The sequence below is a fragment of the Caretta caretta genome, chromosome 6 (assembly GCF_965140235.1).
Source record: "Caretta caretta isolate rCarCar2 chromosome 6, rCarCar1.hap1, whole genome shotgun sequence".
Lineage (NCBI taxonomy): Eukaryota > Metazoa > Chordata > Testudines > Cheloniidae > Caretta > Caretta caretta.
In genome coordinates, this window is record NC_134211.1 from 3618576 (window position 1) to 3637696 (window position 19121).

Genomic DNA, 19121 nt, shown 5'->3' on the forward strand with positions numbered 1-19121 from the left:
TCTGGCCTGGCCCCAGCTCCAGGGATCTGGGTGGGACATGGTGACAAGAGCGAGGTGCTCGGCCTGGGTTTCTCTCAGTGCTGTGGGGTTTGTGCCCATTCCCCCCAGCTGTTCTCCCCCAGGCCCAGTGAGAAATAGCACTACCTGCGGCAGGGAGTGGGAGCTTCTGGACATGGGAAGCGGGGGCCTTTCAAGTCTGTCCCACGGAGCACAGCCCCTGCAGCGCTTTGGAACCTGGTGCAAGCACCGGGTATAGAAGAGATGGGCCATTATCGTCACTGTAACCTCCTACTGCTGCAAGGGAACAAGAATCAGTCAGAGATTCTGACATACATGGCAACGAAGGGCATTAACAGCAAAGGGAACCAGCAAAATTTCCACCCCAACTTTCCCCACGTCTGAGGGATGGATTCTCTCACCCAACCCCTGAGACTACATCTTGTCTCCTCCCTAGTGACCTCCAACCCCTCTCCCACAGTTGCGGAATGAACTTCTGTCCCCTTCCTCTCAGCCCCACTGGGAGAGCTGTTCTACCTTCCAAACCAGCCGGGGATTAAACTCCGCTCCCCAGAATCCCCTCATCCACCCTCTCCCGCTCCAGCTGAGGGGCTGGAAGGCTCTGGGCAGTAGTGCTGTGGGGTGAGAGGACACCTTTCCCAAGGGCCCCACCCCTGTTGTTAAGATGACGCCATGGACAGTAGCTGAGGGGAATGGGACACTTCAGCAGCCTCTGCTGACTGACTTCTCCAGTTCTCCCAGAGCAGATGGTGGCTGGGATAACATGATACTAGGGCCCTAGGAACCAGCCTGAGGCCGGGAGGGGTATGAAAGGCTCACAGGGGGAGTTGGCAGCCCCTAGCATGAGCAATAGCAGCATGTCATGTTGATGTGACACCTGTTTGGAAATAGCCGAGCTGGGTCTGCTCTGCTTTGAGCTGCTCAGGGGAGAAGCTGGCTCCTAGCAATAGCACCTGCCCGGGTTCATCCTCTCCTTGCTCCCAGGTCAGCACATGGGGATGGGATGGGAGTGACTGTCAATGGCCTGGAGGTGAAAGGCCCTGGGGGTCCCTCCCCAATTGATCCTTCTTTAGTTACCTCATTCCCTATCAGCTGGCCGGCTTCCCCCAGGATGGAATATGTCAGCACCAGCCCAGCCCGGGTAACACAGAGCTGGGGGTCATGGATGGCCAGAAGCATCACCTGGAGGAAAGATCTTTTCTGGCCTTCCATGAAGATCTCTCCAAAGACCTAAAACCAACAGCACCAGAGCCCTTGTCAGTTGCCCAGAACCAGGCTCCAAATCCCTTTAGCATCTCACAAGGTGGATAAGAGTCCTGGGGCAGCCAACCTTTGTGGTCCCATGGACCATGGAAACCCCCCTTCAGTAAGAGGTTCAGGCACTGAGGAATAGCTCTTTCTGGAGCAGGATTCACCACAGGTGCCATGACAGGCTGGGAACGTGTCTGCGCGCTCTGGATCCCAGTTCACAATGACAACAAAGGCCCCCTACTGCTCCCAGCAGCGCTATCTCCTGTAGCTCACCCGCTAGATGTTAGGGGCCTTTTTGATCTGCTTCCATTCCTGCTCCTCACCAACAATCCCACGAGCGTCACATACGGTGCTGTCATAAATATAAAGGGAAGGGTAAACCCCTTTAAAATCCCTCCTGGCCAGAGGAAAAATCCTCTTACCTGTAAAAGGTTAAGAAGCTAGGATAACCTCGCTGGCACCTGACCAATATGACCAATGAGGAGACAAGATCCTTTCAAAAGCTGGGAGGAGGGAGAAAAACAAAGGGTCTGTGTCTGTCTGGGTGATGCTTTTGCCGGGGACAGAACAAGAATGCTTGTGGCACCTTAGAGACTAACCAATTTATTAGTCTCTAATGTGCCACAAATACTCCTTTTCTTTTTGCGAATACTGACTAACAGGGCTGCTACTCTGAAACCAGAACAGGAATGGAGTCTTAGAACTTAGTTAGTAATCTAGCTAGGTATGTGTTAGATTATGATTTCTTTCAATGACTGAGAAAATAGCTGTGCTGAATAGAATGAATATTCCTGTCTGTGTGTCTTTTTTGTAACTTAAGATTTTGCCTAGAGGGATTCTCTATGTTTTGAATCTAATTACCCTGTAAGGTATCTACCATCCTGATTTTACAGAGGTGATTCCTTTTTACTTCTATTAAAAGTCTTCTTGTACGAAAACTGAATGCTATTTAATTGTTCTAAGATCCAAGGGTTTGGGTCTGTGGTCACCTATGCAAATTTGTGACAATATTTATCAAACCTTCCCCAGGAAGTGGGGTGCAAGGGTTGGGAGAATTTTTGGGGGAAAGACGTGTCCAAACTACTTTTTTCAGGAACCCACATAAAGTTTGGTGGTGGCAGTGGAAGTCCAGGGGCAAAGGGTAAAATACTTTTTACCTTGGGGAAATTTTAACCTAAGCTGGTTAAAGTAAGCTTCAGAGGTTTTCATGCAGGTCCCCACATCTGTACCCTAGAGTTCAGAGTGGGGAAGGAACCTTGACAGGTGCCGTGATTCAGCCCAGAAAAGGAGCTCGGTGTCCCTCACCTGACGCCCAGGGCAGGTGCAGGTCAGGTTCTGCTCCCTGACTCACCATGATGCCTGGCAAACTCCACACCCTGCCTGGGCTTCCAGAGGTGCAGGGAATCCAACAAGGACCTGTTCCAGCAATTGCTGGTGTGAGCTTCCCAACTCACTGACCCAGGGGCTCCCCTCTCAGACACCAGGGTGTCAACCAGGGAGACAGTGAGCAGAGCCAGATTCCTGGAGATACAATCCTCAGTTAACTCAACCCCCCGAGGGGATCTCCTTTATGCTACGTAACCATGGATCCATGCAACACACACAAGCCTGGAATATACTAAATAACCCTAACAATCCACATATGGCAGCAACTATGTCCACAGTATAATGAATCCAGTGATATTGCTGAATATTTTCTCACCTTTGAGAGACTGTGTACACTCCATCAAATTCCTGAACCTCACAAGATGACCACGTTGGCAGAAAAATTGACTGGAAGAGCTCTGGACATATTCGATAAGATGCTGAATGAGGAGGCTTCGAACTATAATAAATTCAAGGATTTGGTTTTAAAACAATTTCAAGTTACACCTGAAACTTACAGAGTAAAATTTAAAGCCCTTAAAAGAGGACCTGGACTAAGTAATGTGGCTTATGTAAGCCAGATAACAGATCTGTTTGATAAATCATAGCATAGAAGAGTTGGAAGGAACCTTGGGAGATTATCTAGTCCAAGCCCCTACTCAAAGTAGGATGAATCCCCAGTTTTTGCCCCAGATCCCTAAATGGCCCCCTCAAGGATTGAACTCACAACCCTGGGTTTAGCAGACCAATGGTCAAACCACTGAGCTATACCTCCCCCCCAATGGCTCAACGGATGGGATGTAACTAGCTTTGGAGGAATACGGGATTTGATAATACAGGAGCAATTCTTGAATATGTCCAAGGATGATAGAACACAGTGTTTATGGGATTAAAAAATGGACTCAACAGGAAGTCTTGCTTCTTATGCTGATCAATACAAGCAGTCCCAGACTGCCAGACAGGCGGGGCAAACCAACACAAAACAGGTGGAGGGAGGAGAGAGGAACAATCCTGGTCGCAGTTGGAGTGGATACCAGAAGGGACACCATCTGACCACACCCTACGACCGGTGGCAGCCCAAGGCCCCAACTACACCCCAAGGAACACTCCAGACACCTTATCGTCCTGCCACACTGTTCTACAGCAATCCACCTCCACCCAGTGACCAATCAGCTTGGCGATGTTTTAAATGTAACAAGCCGGGGCATATAAAGGCCAACTGCCCAAAGAACCCCAACAAATTACAGTTCATTGCACCGAAATCACACCAGAGGTCCTCAGGCAGAGATGCCTCCCAGATACCCTTGGAGCAGAGGGAAACTGTGAGTGTGGGCGGGAAGAAGGTCACTGCATGGAGGGACACTGGAGCACAAGTGACGGCTATCCATGTTTCCTTAGTGGACCCGAATTTAAATGGCACAGAGGTCCAAGTGACGATTTAACCCTTCAAGTCAAACTCTTTTGACTTGTCTACAGCCAAGTTGCTGGTCCAGTACCAGGGCTGGTCAGGAACGTGGACTTTTGCAGTCTATGATAATTATCCCATCCCCATGCTGTTGCGGGAAGACTGGGCCAATCATGTGAAGCAGGCCAAGAGGGAGGGAGTGGTCACCTGCAGCCAGACTAAGCAAGCTCTCATGCCTAGCTCTGTTCCGGAGACTTCTACCAGGACCCGCTCAAAGGTGATGGACCCGCACCCCATACCTAAGTCTGCAGCAGCAGTAGTGAATCCAGTCAGAGAGACCCAGAAGGAGCCAGTCCCAGAACCAGAACCAGGGGAACAAGCAGAACCAGACCAATTGCCAGCACTGAATCCAGTACTTGAAACCCCAACGCCAGAGGGCACCACCGAACCTGAACCGGCAGCAGCCCATAATCCCGCACAAGAGGCTCAGCTGGAGCCTGAACCCCAACATAGCGCACCAGTGAAGAGTGGTTCACAGTCAACGAAAACAGCTCCATCACCTGCAGTGCTTCCAGAGAGACAAAGCCCAGGTCCATAATCCAATAAGAAACTGATGTCTCCAGCATCAAGGGAACAGTTCCAGACCGAACAGAAAGCAGATCAAAGCCTCCAGAGAGCTTGGACGGCGGCATGAAGCAACCCACCACCTCTCAGCTCTTCTAATAGATCCAGATTTGTTGTAAAAAAAGAACTTTTATACAAGGAAACTCTTGCTGGTGGACACCAAGAAAACTGGCATCCTCAGAGACAATTGGTAGTTCCAACTAAGTCCCGGGTAAAGATATTAAGTGTAGCCCATGATCATCCTAGTGGCCATGCTGGGGTGAACAGAACCAAAAACCATTTGGGAAAGTCGTTCCACAAGGAGGGAATGGGCAATAACATTTCTACCTATGTCCGGTGTTGTGAGGTATGCCAAAGAGTGGGAAAACCCCAAGACCAGGTCAAAGCCCCTCTTAAGCCACTCCCCATCATTAAGGTTCCATTTCAGCAAGTAGCTGTAAATATTCTGGGTCATTTTCAAAAAAAGACACCCATAGGAAAGCAGTACATACTAATTTTCATGGATTTTGCCACCCGATGGCCAGAAGCAGTAGCTCTAACCAAAACCAGGGCTAAAAATGTGTGCCAGGCACTAACAGACATTTTTGCCAGGGTGAGTTGGCCCTCCGACATCCTTACAGATGCAGGAACTAATTTCCTGGCAGGAACTATGGAAAACCTTTGGGAAGCTCATGGGGAGAACCACTTGGTTGCCACTCCTTACCACCATCAAACAAATGGCATGGTGGAGAAGTTTAATGAAACTTTGGCGGCCATAATACATAAATTCGTAAATAAGCACTCAAATAATTGGGACCTAGTGTTGCAGCAGTTGCTCTTTCCCTACAGAGCTGTACCACATCCCAGTTTAGGAGTTTCACCATTTGAACTTGTATATGGCCGCAAGGTTAAGGGGCCATTACAGTTGGTGAAGCAGCAATGGGAGGGGTTTACACCTTCTCCAGGAACTAACATTCTGAACTTTATAACCAACCTACAAAACACCCTCCGAACCTCTCTAGCCCTTGCTAAAGAAAACCTACAGGATGCTCAAAAAGAGCAAAAAGTCTGGTATGATAAACATGCCTGAGAGTGTTCCTTTAAAGTAGGGGACCAGGTCATGGTCTTAAAGGCGCTCCAGGCCCCTAAAATGGAAGCATCGTGGGAAGGGCCATTCACAGTTCAGGAGCACCTGGGAGCTGTTAATTATCTCGTAGCATTCCCCACCTCCAACCAAAAGCCTATGGTGTATCATAGTAATTCTCTAAACCCTTTTATTCCAGAGAATTAAAGGTTTGTTAGTTTACAGCCCAGGGAGAAGATAATGCTGAGTGGCCTGAGGTGTCTACTACGAAGGGAAAAGTGCTGGTGGTGTGGAAGAGGTGAACCTCTCCATGACCCTTGGGCGTATGCAGCGACAGCAGATCAAGGAGCTGTGCACTAGCTACGCGCCAACGTTCTCAGCCACCCCATGACTGACTGAATGGGCATACCACTCCATTGACACAGGTAATGCTCACCCAATTAGAGCCCAGCCTTACTGGGTGTTTCCTCAAGCTAAAACTGCTATAGAACAGGAGATCCATGATATGCTACAGATGGGGGTAATCCACCCCTCTGGCAGTGCATGGGCATCTCCAGTGGTTCTAATTCCCAAACCAGAAGGGGAGATATGTTTTTGCGTGGACTACCGTAAGCTAAATGTTATAACTAGCTGTCAAGGTTCCTTCCCCACTCTGAACTCTAGGGTACAGATGTGAGGACCTGCATCAAAACCTCCTAAGCTTACTTTTACCAGCTTAGGTTAAAACTTCCCCAAGGTACAAATTATTTTACCTTTGCCCTTGATCTTATCGCTGCCACCACAAAACTTCTAACAGGGTTATAATTTGGAAAGAGTCCGTTTGGAAACGTCTTTCCCTCCCAAATCCTCCCAAACGTTACCCCCCCCCCTTTTTGGGGAAGGTTTGATAAAAATCCTCACCAATTTGCATAGGTGACCACAGACCCAAACCCTTCGATCTTAAGAACAATGAAAAAAGCATTCAGATTCTTAAAAGAAAAATTTGAATAGAAGAAAAGAAAAAAGAATCACCTCTGTAAAATCAGGATTGTAAATACCTTACAGGGTAATTAGATTCAAATCATAGAGAACCCCTCTAGGCAAAACCTTAAGTTACAAAAAGACACAAAAACAGGAATATCCATTCCATTCAGCACAGCTTTTTTTTCTCAGCCATTTAAAGAAATTAGAATCTAACGCATATCTAGCTAGATTACTTACTAAGTTCTAAGACTCCATTCCTGTTCTGTCCCTGGCAAAAGCATCACACAGACCGAGAGAGAGAGAGGCTTTGTTTCTCAATCCCCCCAGCTTTTGAAAGTATCTTGTCTCTGCATTGGTCATTTTGGTCAGGTGCCAGCGAGGTTATCCGAGCTTCTTAACCCTTTACAACCCTTTCTTAACCCCCCATCCCCTGCATCTCCCCTCACCTGCGAAGAGGGAACCTTCAGCCTCAGGGCTGTCAGACCCTACAGAGGGGCTTCTGGCCCTTCGGGTGTAGATGGAACTGCTGGCCCCCGTGCCAGAGTCACCCAGCTCCTGCTCTGGGCCGGCTGGGGGCTCCTTAGTGGCCAGGCTCGTGGATGGGTCCGGCTGGGCACTGGGGTGCGGCTCCTGGCTCCTCCGCTTCCTGTAAAGGAAGCCGCAGAGCCACCTTGCCCAGCTCCCGCCCTCTCCTGGGTCCCTCCTTCAGAGCATCATCCTGGGACACCTCCATTTGGGACCAGAAGGTACCTCAGGGCATGCTAAGGGAGCTGGTCTCTTCATCTTCCTCCAGAAGGCCAGGGAGCTCCTCCTCCTCGCCTGGCCACTGATCTTTTCCCCGCCCGCGGGGACAGAGGGGCCACTCTCCTCCTCGGCAAGCCAGCCACTGCTTCCCATTGGCTACAGAGCCACCAGCCCGGCCTTCCTCCTCAGCATCCCCTTCAGCCTCTGCATCCTGGGACTGAGTGGGGAGCAGCCGTGAGTCTGGGTTCAAGGCAGCCTCTCATTAACATGCCTGCCTGTTCCTCCGTCCACTTCCCCTCCGCTGAGGCACTTTCTCCTCAGCACACACCCCACCCCAGGGCATGGGGGCTGCTGTCCACACCCACTGGCAGCAGCTCACAGCACAGGCTGCTCCTAACGTTCTCCCTCACCAAAAAGAAAAGGAGTACTTGTGGCACCTTAGAGACTAACCAATTTATTTGAGCATAAGCTTTCGTGAGCTACAGCTCACTTCATCGGATGCATACTGTGGAAAATAGAATCATAGAATCATAGAATATCAGGGTTGGAAGGGACCCCAGAAGGTCATCTAGTCCAACCCCCTGCTCGAAGCAGGACCAATTCCCAGTTAAATCATCCCAGCCAGGGCTTTGTCAAGCCTGACCTTAAAAACCTCTAAGGAAGGAGATTCTACCACCTCCCTAGGTAACGCATTCCAGTGTTTCACCACCCTCTTAGTGAAAAAGTTTTTCCTAATATCCAATCTAAACCTCCCCCACTGCAGCTTGAGACCATTACTCCTCGTTCTGTCATCTGCTACCATTGAGAACAGTCTAGAGCCATCCTCTTTGGAACCCCCTTTCAGGTAGTTGAAAACAGCTATCAAATCCCCCCTCATTCTTCTCTTCTGCAGGCTAAACAATCCCAGCTCCCTCAGCCACTCCTCATAACTCATGTGTTCCAGACCCCTAATCATTTTTGTTGCCCTCCGCTGGACTCTCTCCAATTTATCCACATCCTTCTTGAAGTGTGGGGCCCAAAACTGGACACAGTACTCCAGATGAGGCCTCACCCATGTTGAATAGAGGGGAATGATCACGTCCCTCGATCTGCTCGCTATGCCCCTACTTATACATCCCAAAATGCCATTGGCCTTCTTGGCAACAAGGGCACACTGCTGACTCATATCCAGCTTCTCGTCCACTGTCACCCCTAGGTCCTTTTCTGCAGAACTGCTGCCTAGCCATTCGGTCCCTAGTCTGTAGCTGTGCATTGGGTTCTTCCGTCCTAAGTGCAGGACCCTGCACTTATCCTTATTGAACCTCATCAGATTTCTTTTGGCCCAATCCTCCAATTTGTCTAAGTCCTTCTGTATCCTATCCCTCCCCTCCAGCGTATCTACCACTCCTCCCAGTTTAGTATCATCCGCAAATTTGCTGAGAGTGCAATCCACACCATCCTCCAGATCATTTATGAAGATATTGAACAAAACCGGCCCCAGGACTGACCCTTGGGGCACTCCACTTGATACCGGCTGCCAACTAGACATGGAGCCATTGATCACTACCCGTTGAGCCCGACAATCTAGCCAGCTTTCTACCCACCTTATAGTGCATTCTTCCAGCCCATACTTCCTTAACTTGCTGACAAGAATACTGTGGGAGACCGTGTCAAAAGCTTTGCTAAAGTCAAGAAACAATACATCCACTGCTTTCCCTTCATCCACAGAACCAGTAATCTCATCATAAAAGGCGATTAGATTAGTCAGGCATGACCTTCCCTTGGTGAATCCATGCTGGCTGTTCCTGATCACTTTCCTCCCATGCAAGTGCTTCAGGATTGATTCTTTGAGGACCTGCTCCATGATTTTTCCAGGGACTGAGGTGAGGCTGACTGGCCTGTAGTTCCCAGGATCCTCCTTCTTCCCTTTTTTAAAGATTGGCACTACATTAGCCTTTTTCCAGTCATCCGGGACTTCCCCCGTTCGCCACGAGTTTTCAAAGATAATGGCCAATGGCTCTGCAATCACAGCCGCCAATTCCTTCAGCACTGTCGGATGCAACTCGTCCGGCCTCATGGACTTGTGCACGTCCAGCTTTTCTAAATAGTCCCTTACCACCTCTATCTCCACAGAGGGCTGGCCATCTCTTCCCCATTTTGCGATGCCCAGCGCAGCAGTCTGGGAGCTGACCTTGTTAGTGAAAACAGAGGCAAAAAAAGCATTGAGTACATTAGCTTTTTCCACATCCTCTGTCACTAGGTTGCCTCCCTCATTCAGTAAGGGGCCCACACTTTCCTTGGCTTTCTTCTTGTTGCCAACATACCTGAAGAAACCCTTCTTGTTACTCTTGACATCTCTGGCTAGCTGCAGCTCTAGGTGCGATTTGGCCCTCCTGATATCATTCCTTCATGCCCGAGCAATATTTTTATACTCTTCCCTGGTCATATGTCCAACCTTCCACTTCTTGTAAGCCTCTTTTTTATGTTTAAGATCCGCTAGGATTTCATCATTAAGCCAAGCTGGTCGCCTGCCATATTTACTATTCTTTCGACTCATCGGGATGGTTTGTCCCTGTAACCTCAACAGGGATTCCTTGAAATACAGCCAGCTCTCCTGGACTCCTTTCCCCTTCAAGTTAGTCCCCCAGGGGTTCCTGGCCATCCATTCCCTGAGGGAGTCGAAGTCTGCTTTCCTGAAGTCCAGGGTCCGTATCCTGCTGCTTACCTTTCTTCCCTGCGTCAGGATCCTGAACTCAACCAACTCATGGTCACTGCCTCCCAGATTCCCATCCACTTTTGCTTCCCCCACTAATTAATACACTTTTGCTTCCCCCACTAATACAGAAGATGTTTCTTTTTATACACACAAATCATGAAAAAATGGGTGTTTATCACTACAAAAGTTTTTCTCTCCCCCACCCCACTATCCTGTTGGTAATAGCTTATCTAAAGTGATCACTCTCCTTACAATGTGTATGATAATCAAGGTGGGCCATTTCCAGCACAAATCCAGGGTTTAACAAGAACGTCTGGGGCGGGGGGCGGGGGGGTCGGAAAACAAGGGGAAATAGGTTACCTTGCATAATGACTTAGCCACTCCCAGTCTCTATTCAAGCCTAAGTTAATTGTATCCAATTTGCAAATGAATTCCAATTCAGCAGTCTCTTGCTGGAGTCTGGATTTGAAGTTTTTCTGTTGTAATATCGCAACTTTCATGTCTGTAATCGCGTGACCAGAGAGATTGAAGTATTTTCCACAGTATGCATCCAATGAAGTGAGCTGTAGCTCACGAAAGCTTATGCTCAAATAAATTGATTAGTCTCTAAGGTGCCACAAGTACTCCTTTTCTTTTTGCAAATACAGACTAACACAGCTGTTACTCTGAAATCCCTCACCAATGGAGCCCTGTGACACCAGGAGAGTCTCGTCCTTTCAGAGCAGTGGGGCTCTCTGTTAGTTTCGACAAGCAGCTCCCTCCACCCCAGAAGGTCCCACTCCCTCCCAGGCCAGGGAAAGAGCAGCACCCGGACAGTCCCCAGCGAAAGTTCACAAGGTGCCAATGCTGGGAGGGAGGAGTTGCCCTCAGTTCCCACTGATTTCACTGATTGCGGTTGTGGGTGTTCAGCACCTGGCAGGTTCTGCCCTCCCCAAAGACTGTCGACATGGGGAACAATTTCCTGCAAGGGAAGGGCTGGGAGCCCTCTTGCTGGCCCATTCCCACCACACTGGGGATGGCTCTGGAGAACTCCACTCACTTGCTCTAGATGGGAAAGCGCTGGGTGGCAGATACTCACCGAGGCCTAGTCTCTTGCCCTCCTCCTCAATCTTCTGCACTGAGGTGGGCTGGAAAGGGTGCTGCCCAATGCCCTGGCAGCAGGGCAGGGGGTAGAAGACTGGAGATCAAAAGTGGCTGTGAAAAGAAGATGATGTTTTATTGCCAGGGGATGGATAAACTCAGCCTAGCAACCGGGGGTTCACAACACTGACCTACGGCCAGCAGCACACCTCCCATCTCCAGGTCTCCTCGTACCTCAAGCACATTCCTGAAGCGTGATGACCCAAGGGCTGTAGGGGAGTGTCCCCAGCCCCACTGATGGAAACAGAGGCCTGGGCAGGAGAAGCCACTGCCTCAGGGTCACGAAGGGAGTCAGGGATAGAGCTGGGGATGGCGCCTTTGTCCAGGCTCCCACACTAACCACTAGAGGAACAGTCCCTTCCAGAGCTGGGAAGTGCCAGCGGGACTCGATTCCCAGTCTCCCTGGCTCTGAGTGTGACCTGTTGTTGTGACTGAGGCAGGGGGTTGGGAGTCTGGACTCCTGGCTTTCATTGGTAATTTTCCTCTATTCCCAGTCTCCCTGGCTCTGAGTGTGACCTATAGAGGTGGTGGAATCTTCATCCTTAGAGATTTGTATGACCCAGCTTGACAAAAAAACCCATCTATTTTAAATTAAGAGAGAAATTTATGACAATTTCTTCAATAATTTAAATAGAAGAGGAAAAATAACATGAAGTGGAACATGTTCACTGCCAAGTTTTAAAGACAGTCACACCACTGATGTGATAGCTAAGGCCGTGGAAGCAAAGTTAGCTGAAACACTAACCCAGCTTTGGACAGCAATAGCTTCCTTGGAAGGTGCAGAAACTATTGTCTTCCTTTCAGTTTATTCAAAGAGTTCAGTTCAATGACTAGTTCGTTGAAATTCAAGAAAGCCATTGGGAGTTCACAAAACAGGCAAACTTCTTTTCCTCCCTCAATCTATGGATAAAAACTAGGTGTGAGGGGATGGATATACTAGTTCATAAATCTAGAAACACGTGGACACCAGAACGTATCATTTCAGTTCACTAACCACCCTTCAAATTTCCTTTGTTTAAGAAATCCGTTTTAAATGCAAAATATTTTCATACAACTTTTTTTTTCTTATGCTTCTCTTTCTAGCTCTAGCATGACTTTGGTGTGTGACCAAAGAAAGGTCACTCCTTTTCTCTCTCCGTCTGCATCATGGGGATGGAGAAAATTCTCTAAATCCAATAAGGCAAGAGATTTGAGCATGTCTGGCATATTAGAGTCCTTGTGCGCTAAAGGACTATGAGTGATGTTTGGGGCAACAACCCCGATGGATTTGATACTTGTCCCCCATTCCAAAGCCAATAACACATCTCTGTATTTTCAGTCATGAATTAGACATTCTCAACACCCCTCTGTCTCTCGCAGCCCTCAGGTGTTCCTTGGATTATGGAGGCTTGGTTGCTAAATGGACTGGAATTTTTCTACTGGCTTCCTGGGTGTTCCTAGCCAATGAGGTTCTCAGTCTGGCCTCTGAGGCCCACACCCCCAGATACAAAAGATCAGGATGGATTGATTTTACTCCAAGTTTTTGTATTTGTATTTTTGAATTATTTTCCTAATGAAAGATTGATTCTCATGAAATTTGTAGAGCTGACAGATGACAGAATAAGGAGCAATGATCTCAAGTTGCAGTGTGGAAGGCTTGGATATTAGGAAAACCTTTCTCACTGGGAGGGTGGTGATGCCTCTGAATCTGCTAGGATAGAGTCCCCCATCTTCTACTTAGAGCCTATGTTTTTCTTACCTTCTACACAGATAATAATTTCTTTCCACAAAATCCAGATTGAAATTATAAAAAAAATCCCAGAGAATCTCCTCCACACCAACCGTCTCTTGGTCCCCACTGAGAGACCGCGAGATGGAGGCTTGCTGCAGCAAGGCTACAGGGGTCTCCGAGGTTCCCCCTGCCCCGCATCCCTGTCCTGCCGGGCTGTTGTCAAGGGAGCTCTGTGGGGTCACAGCCGCCTCATCATCTTTGCCCAATAGGCTGAGTTCCTGCCAAAGGCCTTTGTGAAGTCACTGCCACACTCACCTTTCCCTTGCAGGCCTGATGTCTGCCCCTGGCCAGCCTGGTTGGATGTTTGAGCTGCACCCTGGATCTCCCCACTTGCTCATTATTGATTCTGGGGAGCAAGCAGGCCACCCAGTAAAACAGCAGAGTCTATTCCTCACTCCACACTGGGTTTCCCATACAGATATAGATTGTGAAACTATTTGATCTCCTAATCCATCCTCTATTTCACTGGCTATGAAATTTCACACACTTACCACCATATTAAGCCCAATTGCTTGTAATTCATGAAAAGGCACCTTCCAGAATGATAACCAGTTGTGAGGTGAGGGCACCAGGAAACAGAGAATCCACCTCTTCCCTGGGTAATTTGTTCCAGTGGTTAGTCTCCCTCACTGTCAGAAATAAAAGGAGTACTTGTGGCACCTTAGAGACTAACCAATTTATTTGAGCATGAGCTTTCGTGAGCTACAGCTCACTTCATCGGATGCATACCGTGGAAACTGCAGCAGACTTTATATATACACAGAGAATATGAAACAATACCTCCTCCCACCCCACTGTCCTGCTGGTAATAGCTTATCTAAAGTGATCATCAGGTGGGCCATTTCCAGCACAAATCCAGGTTTTCTCACCCTCCACCCCCCCACACAAATTCACTCTCCTGCTGGTGCTAGCCCATCCAAAGTGACCACTCTTTACATAATCAAGTCGGGCTATTTCCTGCACAAATTCAGGTTTTCTCACATCCCCCCCACCCCCATACACACACAAACTCACTCTCCTGCTGGTAATAGCTCATCTAAACTGATCACTCTCCAAGTTTAAATCCAAGTTAAACCAGAACATCTGGGGGGGGGGGGTAGGAAAAAACAAGAGGAAACAGACTAATACGAATACAGACTAACACGGCTGTTACTCTGAAACTGTCAAAAATGTTTGCCTTACGTCACATTTGAATTTCTCTGGCTTCAGCTGACAGCCGTTAGTTCTTGTTGTGCCTTTCTTGGCTATATTGAATTAGCTCTGCCCTGTGAAATCCAATTTCCTCAGCCAGGAGAACCCAGTAGGGTCCTCCTAGCTGTTTGTCTGCTGGGTTGGGGATATCAGATGCACCAGAGGCATGCAGAAGTGAATGCACTGCATCAGCCGGGCGTTGGGCTCAGGGGTTTGGTCTTGGCAACTTCTGCCCCAGCCACGTCTCTGGGTTCCCGGGTTCAGGGCTTCTGACCCCCCTGGCTGCAGCCAGGGCTGGGGTGTTGAGCTCAGGACTTTCATGCCCCTACCCACTTCTGCCAGCACTCTGGGTGCCTGTGCTCAGGGCTTCTTCCCATCATCTGCAGCTGGAGCTCGGGGCTTCCCTTGCAGTTCCTTCTGGGGCTCAGGGGTCCATTTTTTTTCTGGATGACCCCAAATTGGCCCTTGCTTTAAATTGCCAGGGGACTAGTAGGTAGGAGCCCCCAGTTGAGATGCTCCCAGCAACAGCTATCCACCTCCACATCTGGAAACCTCCTCTAACTTCAGGAAGATTGTTGGCTACTGAACTCAGAGCCCAGGTCTGAAGGCAGCACAGAAGTGAGCATGGCAATGCTGTGACCGCCCCCCCCCCCACCGCCCACAACAAACCTGAACTCCCCCACGATCCCATTTTGGTCGGGACCCCCACCAAACGAAATGTCATTGAGAGGAATGTGTTCCCAAGGGATGTGTCCATTTCAAGGAATCAACATTTCCCAGCTGAAAAAAGTGTTCTGCTGGAAAACTTTCAATGTTTTTCAGAGGGGCAGCCCTGTTAGTCTGCATCAGCAAAACAATGAGGAGTCCTTGGGGCAGCTTAGAGATGAACACATTGATTTGGGCATAAGTTTCATGGGCCAGAACCCACTTTATCAGATGCATGGAGTGGAAAATACAGTAGCAGGTATAAATACACTGCACATGAAAGGATGGGTGTGGCCTTACCAAGTGGAAGGTCAGTCTAATGAGACAATTTAATTAATAGTAGGATACCAAGGGAGGAAAAATCACTTTTGTCATGGTAATGAGGGTGGCACATTTCAAACAGTTGACAAGGAGGTGTGAGTAAGAGTAGAGGGAAATTAGTAGGGGGGAAGTTAGGACCTTTGGCTTCAGAATTTTATTTCATTTTTTAATGAGATTGTGTCTTTTATGTTTTGTGGCACACAAGCAGAGAATATAGAGAAACATAAAATATTCTTGCTGGAACTTGCAATGTCTCGCTAATTTGTTTCTTAACCCATATAAGAACCCCAAAATCAGAAGGAGAGAAGCTACCTATAACAGAGAGGCACAATTCACTGGGTACCTGCTGACTGACTGCTGCTAAGCCCTCACTGAGCTGCCTAGCATGCATGCGTGACCAAAATTTAAAGTCACAGTATTCAATTTTAACACAACCACAAATACACCAGAGCCTCCAAATTTTCTGTTTTACAAGGTCTCTCCTTGTTTTGGAACACTGAGTTCTAAACACGCCATGGGGAATTTAAATCAAATTTCAGCTACTAATTTGCATGTGTGTGGAACAATCACTCATGCACATTCAGTGTTATGTTGTTGGTTTCTTTAGAATATTTGGGGAAACAGGAGCACTGGGAAAGCCTATTCCCCCCCCCCCCCCCCCCCCCACACACACACACACACACACTGCACATTTGCTGCCCACTGGTGCTGCCTGAGCAGTAGCATTGTGACATCAGAGATAATCCACCACTCAGCGCTCCCTGCCTCCAGCTCCTTGTCACACCTGGGGAGAATGACTAGCCCCTGGCTGCCATGGCAACAGCTACCTGTGACAACTGATTGTCCCCTTCTTACCAGAACATCATCACAGAAAGGAAGTTTGTAATGAAACAGGACCAGATTTGGCTAAGCAGGACAGTCTCCTGTTGTGCTCATTTGGGTTTGTACTGTGGTACTGTACAGTGTTTCTTTTCAAAGAGAAATTGTTTGCTACTTTCCTTAATAAAGGCTATGTGAAAATAAGATGCAAAATTCCTGCTCTTTTTCTTGGATATTGTTTATCTGCTTCTTACAAATTGAGGACTAGAGCTTAGAACTTTCACTGAAACTCAAGTTGCATAAAATGGGTTTTATTTTAATGCAGTTTAATTCAACTACTTTCTATACTCTGATCAACACAGCACTGAGAGGTGAAAAGGGACCTTCACAAAGATAAGGATGGCAATAAAATATATACTGAAAACAACAGATGAGTAAGAGCTTCATTGTTGAAACAACACTTATATAATAGATTTTCTTTCTATTAAAAAACTAAGAAAAATTAACATACCCAAAACCCTTCATTTAACATTTTTAGGTTAGCTTTCATCTATAAATTATACCATCAAATAATTAGGAAATAGAAAGTCAAGGTTTTAAGAAGGATTAAAAGGTTACACAGTTTAGGGCATTCTCAGGTTAGCAAATGTCCAAATAAGTGTTGCCCTGGCACCCTTAATTCAGTCATCTTGTGCCTTTGCATGATGATGCAGATTATAATTATATGATCCCACGTTATTTTTTCCCTCAGAACCCCTAAGTAACTGTTAAAGTTAAAAAGTGTCAAAGAGGCCTAAACAGAGTGACTTACCTTGGACACCAGGTGGGTCAAGGAACTATCAACCCCCGTCAGGCCAAAGTGGGTGTTAGGATATAGATATTCAGGCCTGTCTGCAAAGGCCTGTACTTTAAGAATTTAGGTGTATTCTTATCGCTTGGCTACTTCTAGAGGTATAAAAGAAAGAAATCACTGTCTGCCGGTGTAAGGGCCTTCTCTTACTGTGACAGATTGAGGCCCTGTTCTTAGGCTAAGGCCTTTGGCTAAGCAGCAGAGGCAGCCATAAGCTAGGAAGCGACCGGTCACATCCTCACATTCCAAACTAGTCAGATTGAAATAAGGTGCTATTGGGCTGTTAGGCACTATCAGGACAGGATTGTATTCCTATCACCTCCAGAGAAAGGGAAGTGCCTAGAAAATGTCAAAGGAAACTTAGTTTGATAGGATCCTGTCTGGCAAGAACTCACTTATCAATAGCTGGGATGTGAAATCCTCGCTTCTGTGTTGTCTTGTCATTGTAGTTCCCACTTTGCTATTGTTTGTCTGTATAATCTCTGTCTGGTTCTGTGATTGTTCCTGTCTGCTGTATAATTAATTTTGCTGGGTGTAAACTAATTAAGGTGGTGGGATATAATTGGACAATATGTTAGGATTGGTTAGTTAAATTTCAGGAAAATGATTGGTTAAGGTATAGCTAAGCAGAACTCAAGTTTTACTATATAATCTGTAGTCAATGAGGAAGTGAGTGGGGGTGGGTGGGGGTGGGCATGGGCATGTGGGTGAGGGAAATGGGAGCAGGGAATAGGGGTAAGAAAATTGGAATCATGTTTTGCTAAAGGGGGAAATGGGAACAGGGAATGGGAATAAGGAAGTTGGAATCATGTTTGGCTAAGGGTAGGAATGGGAACAGGGACACAGGTCTAAGGCTCTGTGGTGTCAGAGCTGGGCAGGAGGACACTAAGGAAGGAAACTGGAATCATGCTTGCTGGAAGTTCACCCCAATAAACATCAAATTGTTTGCACCTTTGGACTTCGGGTATTGTTGCTCTCTGTTCATGCGAGAAGGACCAGGGAAGTAAGTGGGTGAAGGAATAAGCCCCCTAACAGTGGGTGCTATCCAAAAGTGGCCTGGCCCAAAGTCAAAGAAACAGGTTCAATCCTTCTTAGGCTTGCCCGGATATTACAGGCGATTTGTACCACAATATAGCCAAATCACCGCCCCACTGACAGACCTAACCAAAAAGAAATAGCAAAATGCAGTTCAGTGGACTGAAGTGTGTCAGAAGGCCTTTAAATAGCTTAAAGCGACACTCATGTCTGACCCTGTGCTAAGGGCCCCAGACTTTGACCAACAGTTCCTAGTAACCACTGATGCATCCGAGCGTGCTGTGGGAGCAGTTTTAATGCAGGAAGGACCGGATCAGGAGTTCCATCCTGTCATGTTTCTCAGCAAGAAGCTGTCTAAGAGGGAAAACCACTGGTCAATCAGTGTAAAGGAATGTTACACCATTGTCTACACTCTGGAAAAGCTACACCCATATGTCTGGGGATGGCGTTTCCACCTGCAAACCCGACCATGCTGTGCTACAGTGGCTTCATAACACCATGGGAAATAACAAAAACTTCTTTGGTGGAGTTTAGCTCTCCAAGATTTTGATTTCAACGTACAACACATTTCAGGAGCTTCTAACAAAGTGGCTGATGCACTCTCCCGTGAAAGTTTCCCAGAATCAACTGGTTAAAATCATCCTTGAGATGTGGAAAATATTGTTAGTCTTTATACTGTTCGTAGTATATTTAGAGGTGCATGTGTCCTATTAACTCTGTTTTCTCCTAGAGCTCCAGGAAGAAATCACAGCCAGTGTTTCTGTGATTTGGGGGCATGTCATAAATATAAAGGGAAGGGTAACCACCTTTCTGTATACAGCGCTATAAATTCCTCCTGGCCAGAGGCAAAACCCTTTCACCTGTAAAAGGTTAAGAAGCTAAAGTAACCTCGCTGGCACCTGACCCAATATGACCAATGTATGGACAAGATACTTTCAAATCTGGAGGGGGTGGGCACAAAGGGTCTGGCTGGCTGTGTGTTGCTTTTGCTGGGAACCAATCAGGAATGCAGCCTTCCAACTCCTGTTAAGTTAGAAAGTAATCTAGCTAGAAAATGCTTTAGATTTCCTTTTATTTAATGGCTGGTAAAATAAGCTGTGCTGGAGGGAATGTATATTCCTGTTTTTGTCTCTTTTGGTAACTTAAGGTTTTGCCTAGAAG

At 47.5% G+C, this 19121-nt stretch overlaps 1 protein-coding gene across 1 annotated transcript in view; it reads right to left on the bottom strand.

The window, feature by feature from the left end:
• Positions 1-190: 190 nt before the first annotated feature.
• LOC142072400 (olfactory receptor-like protein COR4) overlaps positions 191-19121 on the bottom strand; it is a 28463-nt gene continuing 9532 nt past the window's right edge. Inside the window, exon 3 of the mRNA XM_075129063.1 lies at positions 191-294. Coding sequence (XP_074985164.1) covers positions 191-294 — 104 coding nt within the window. The remainder of the gene's footprint in view (positions 295-19121) is intronic.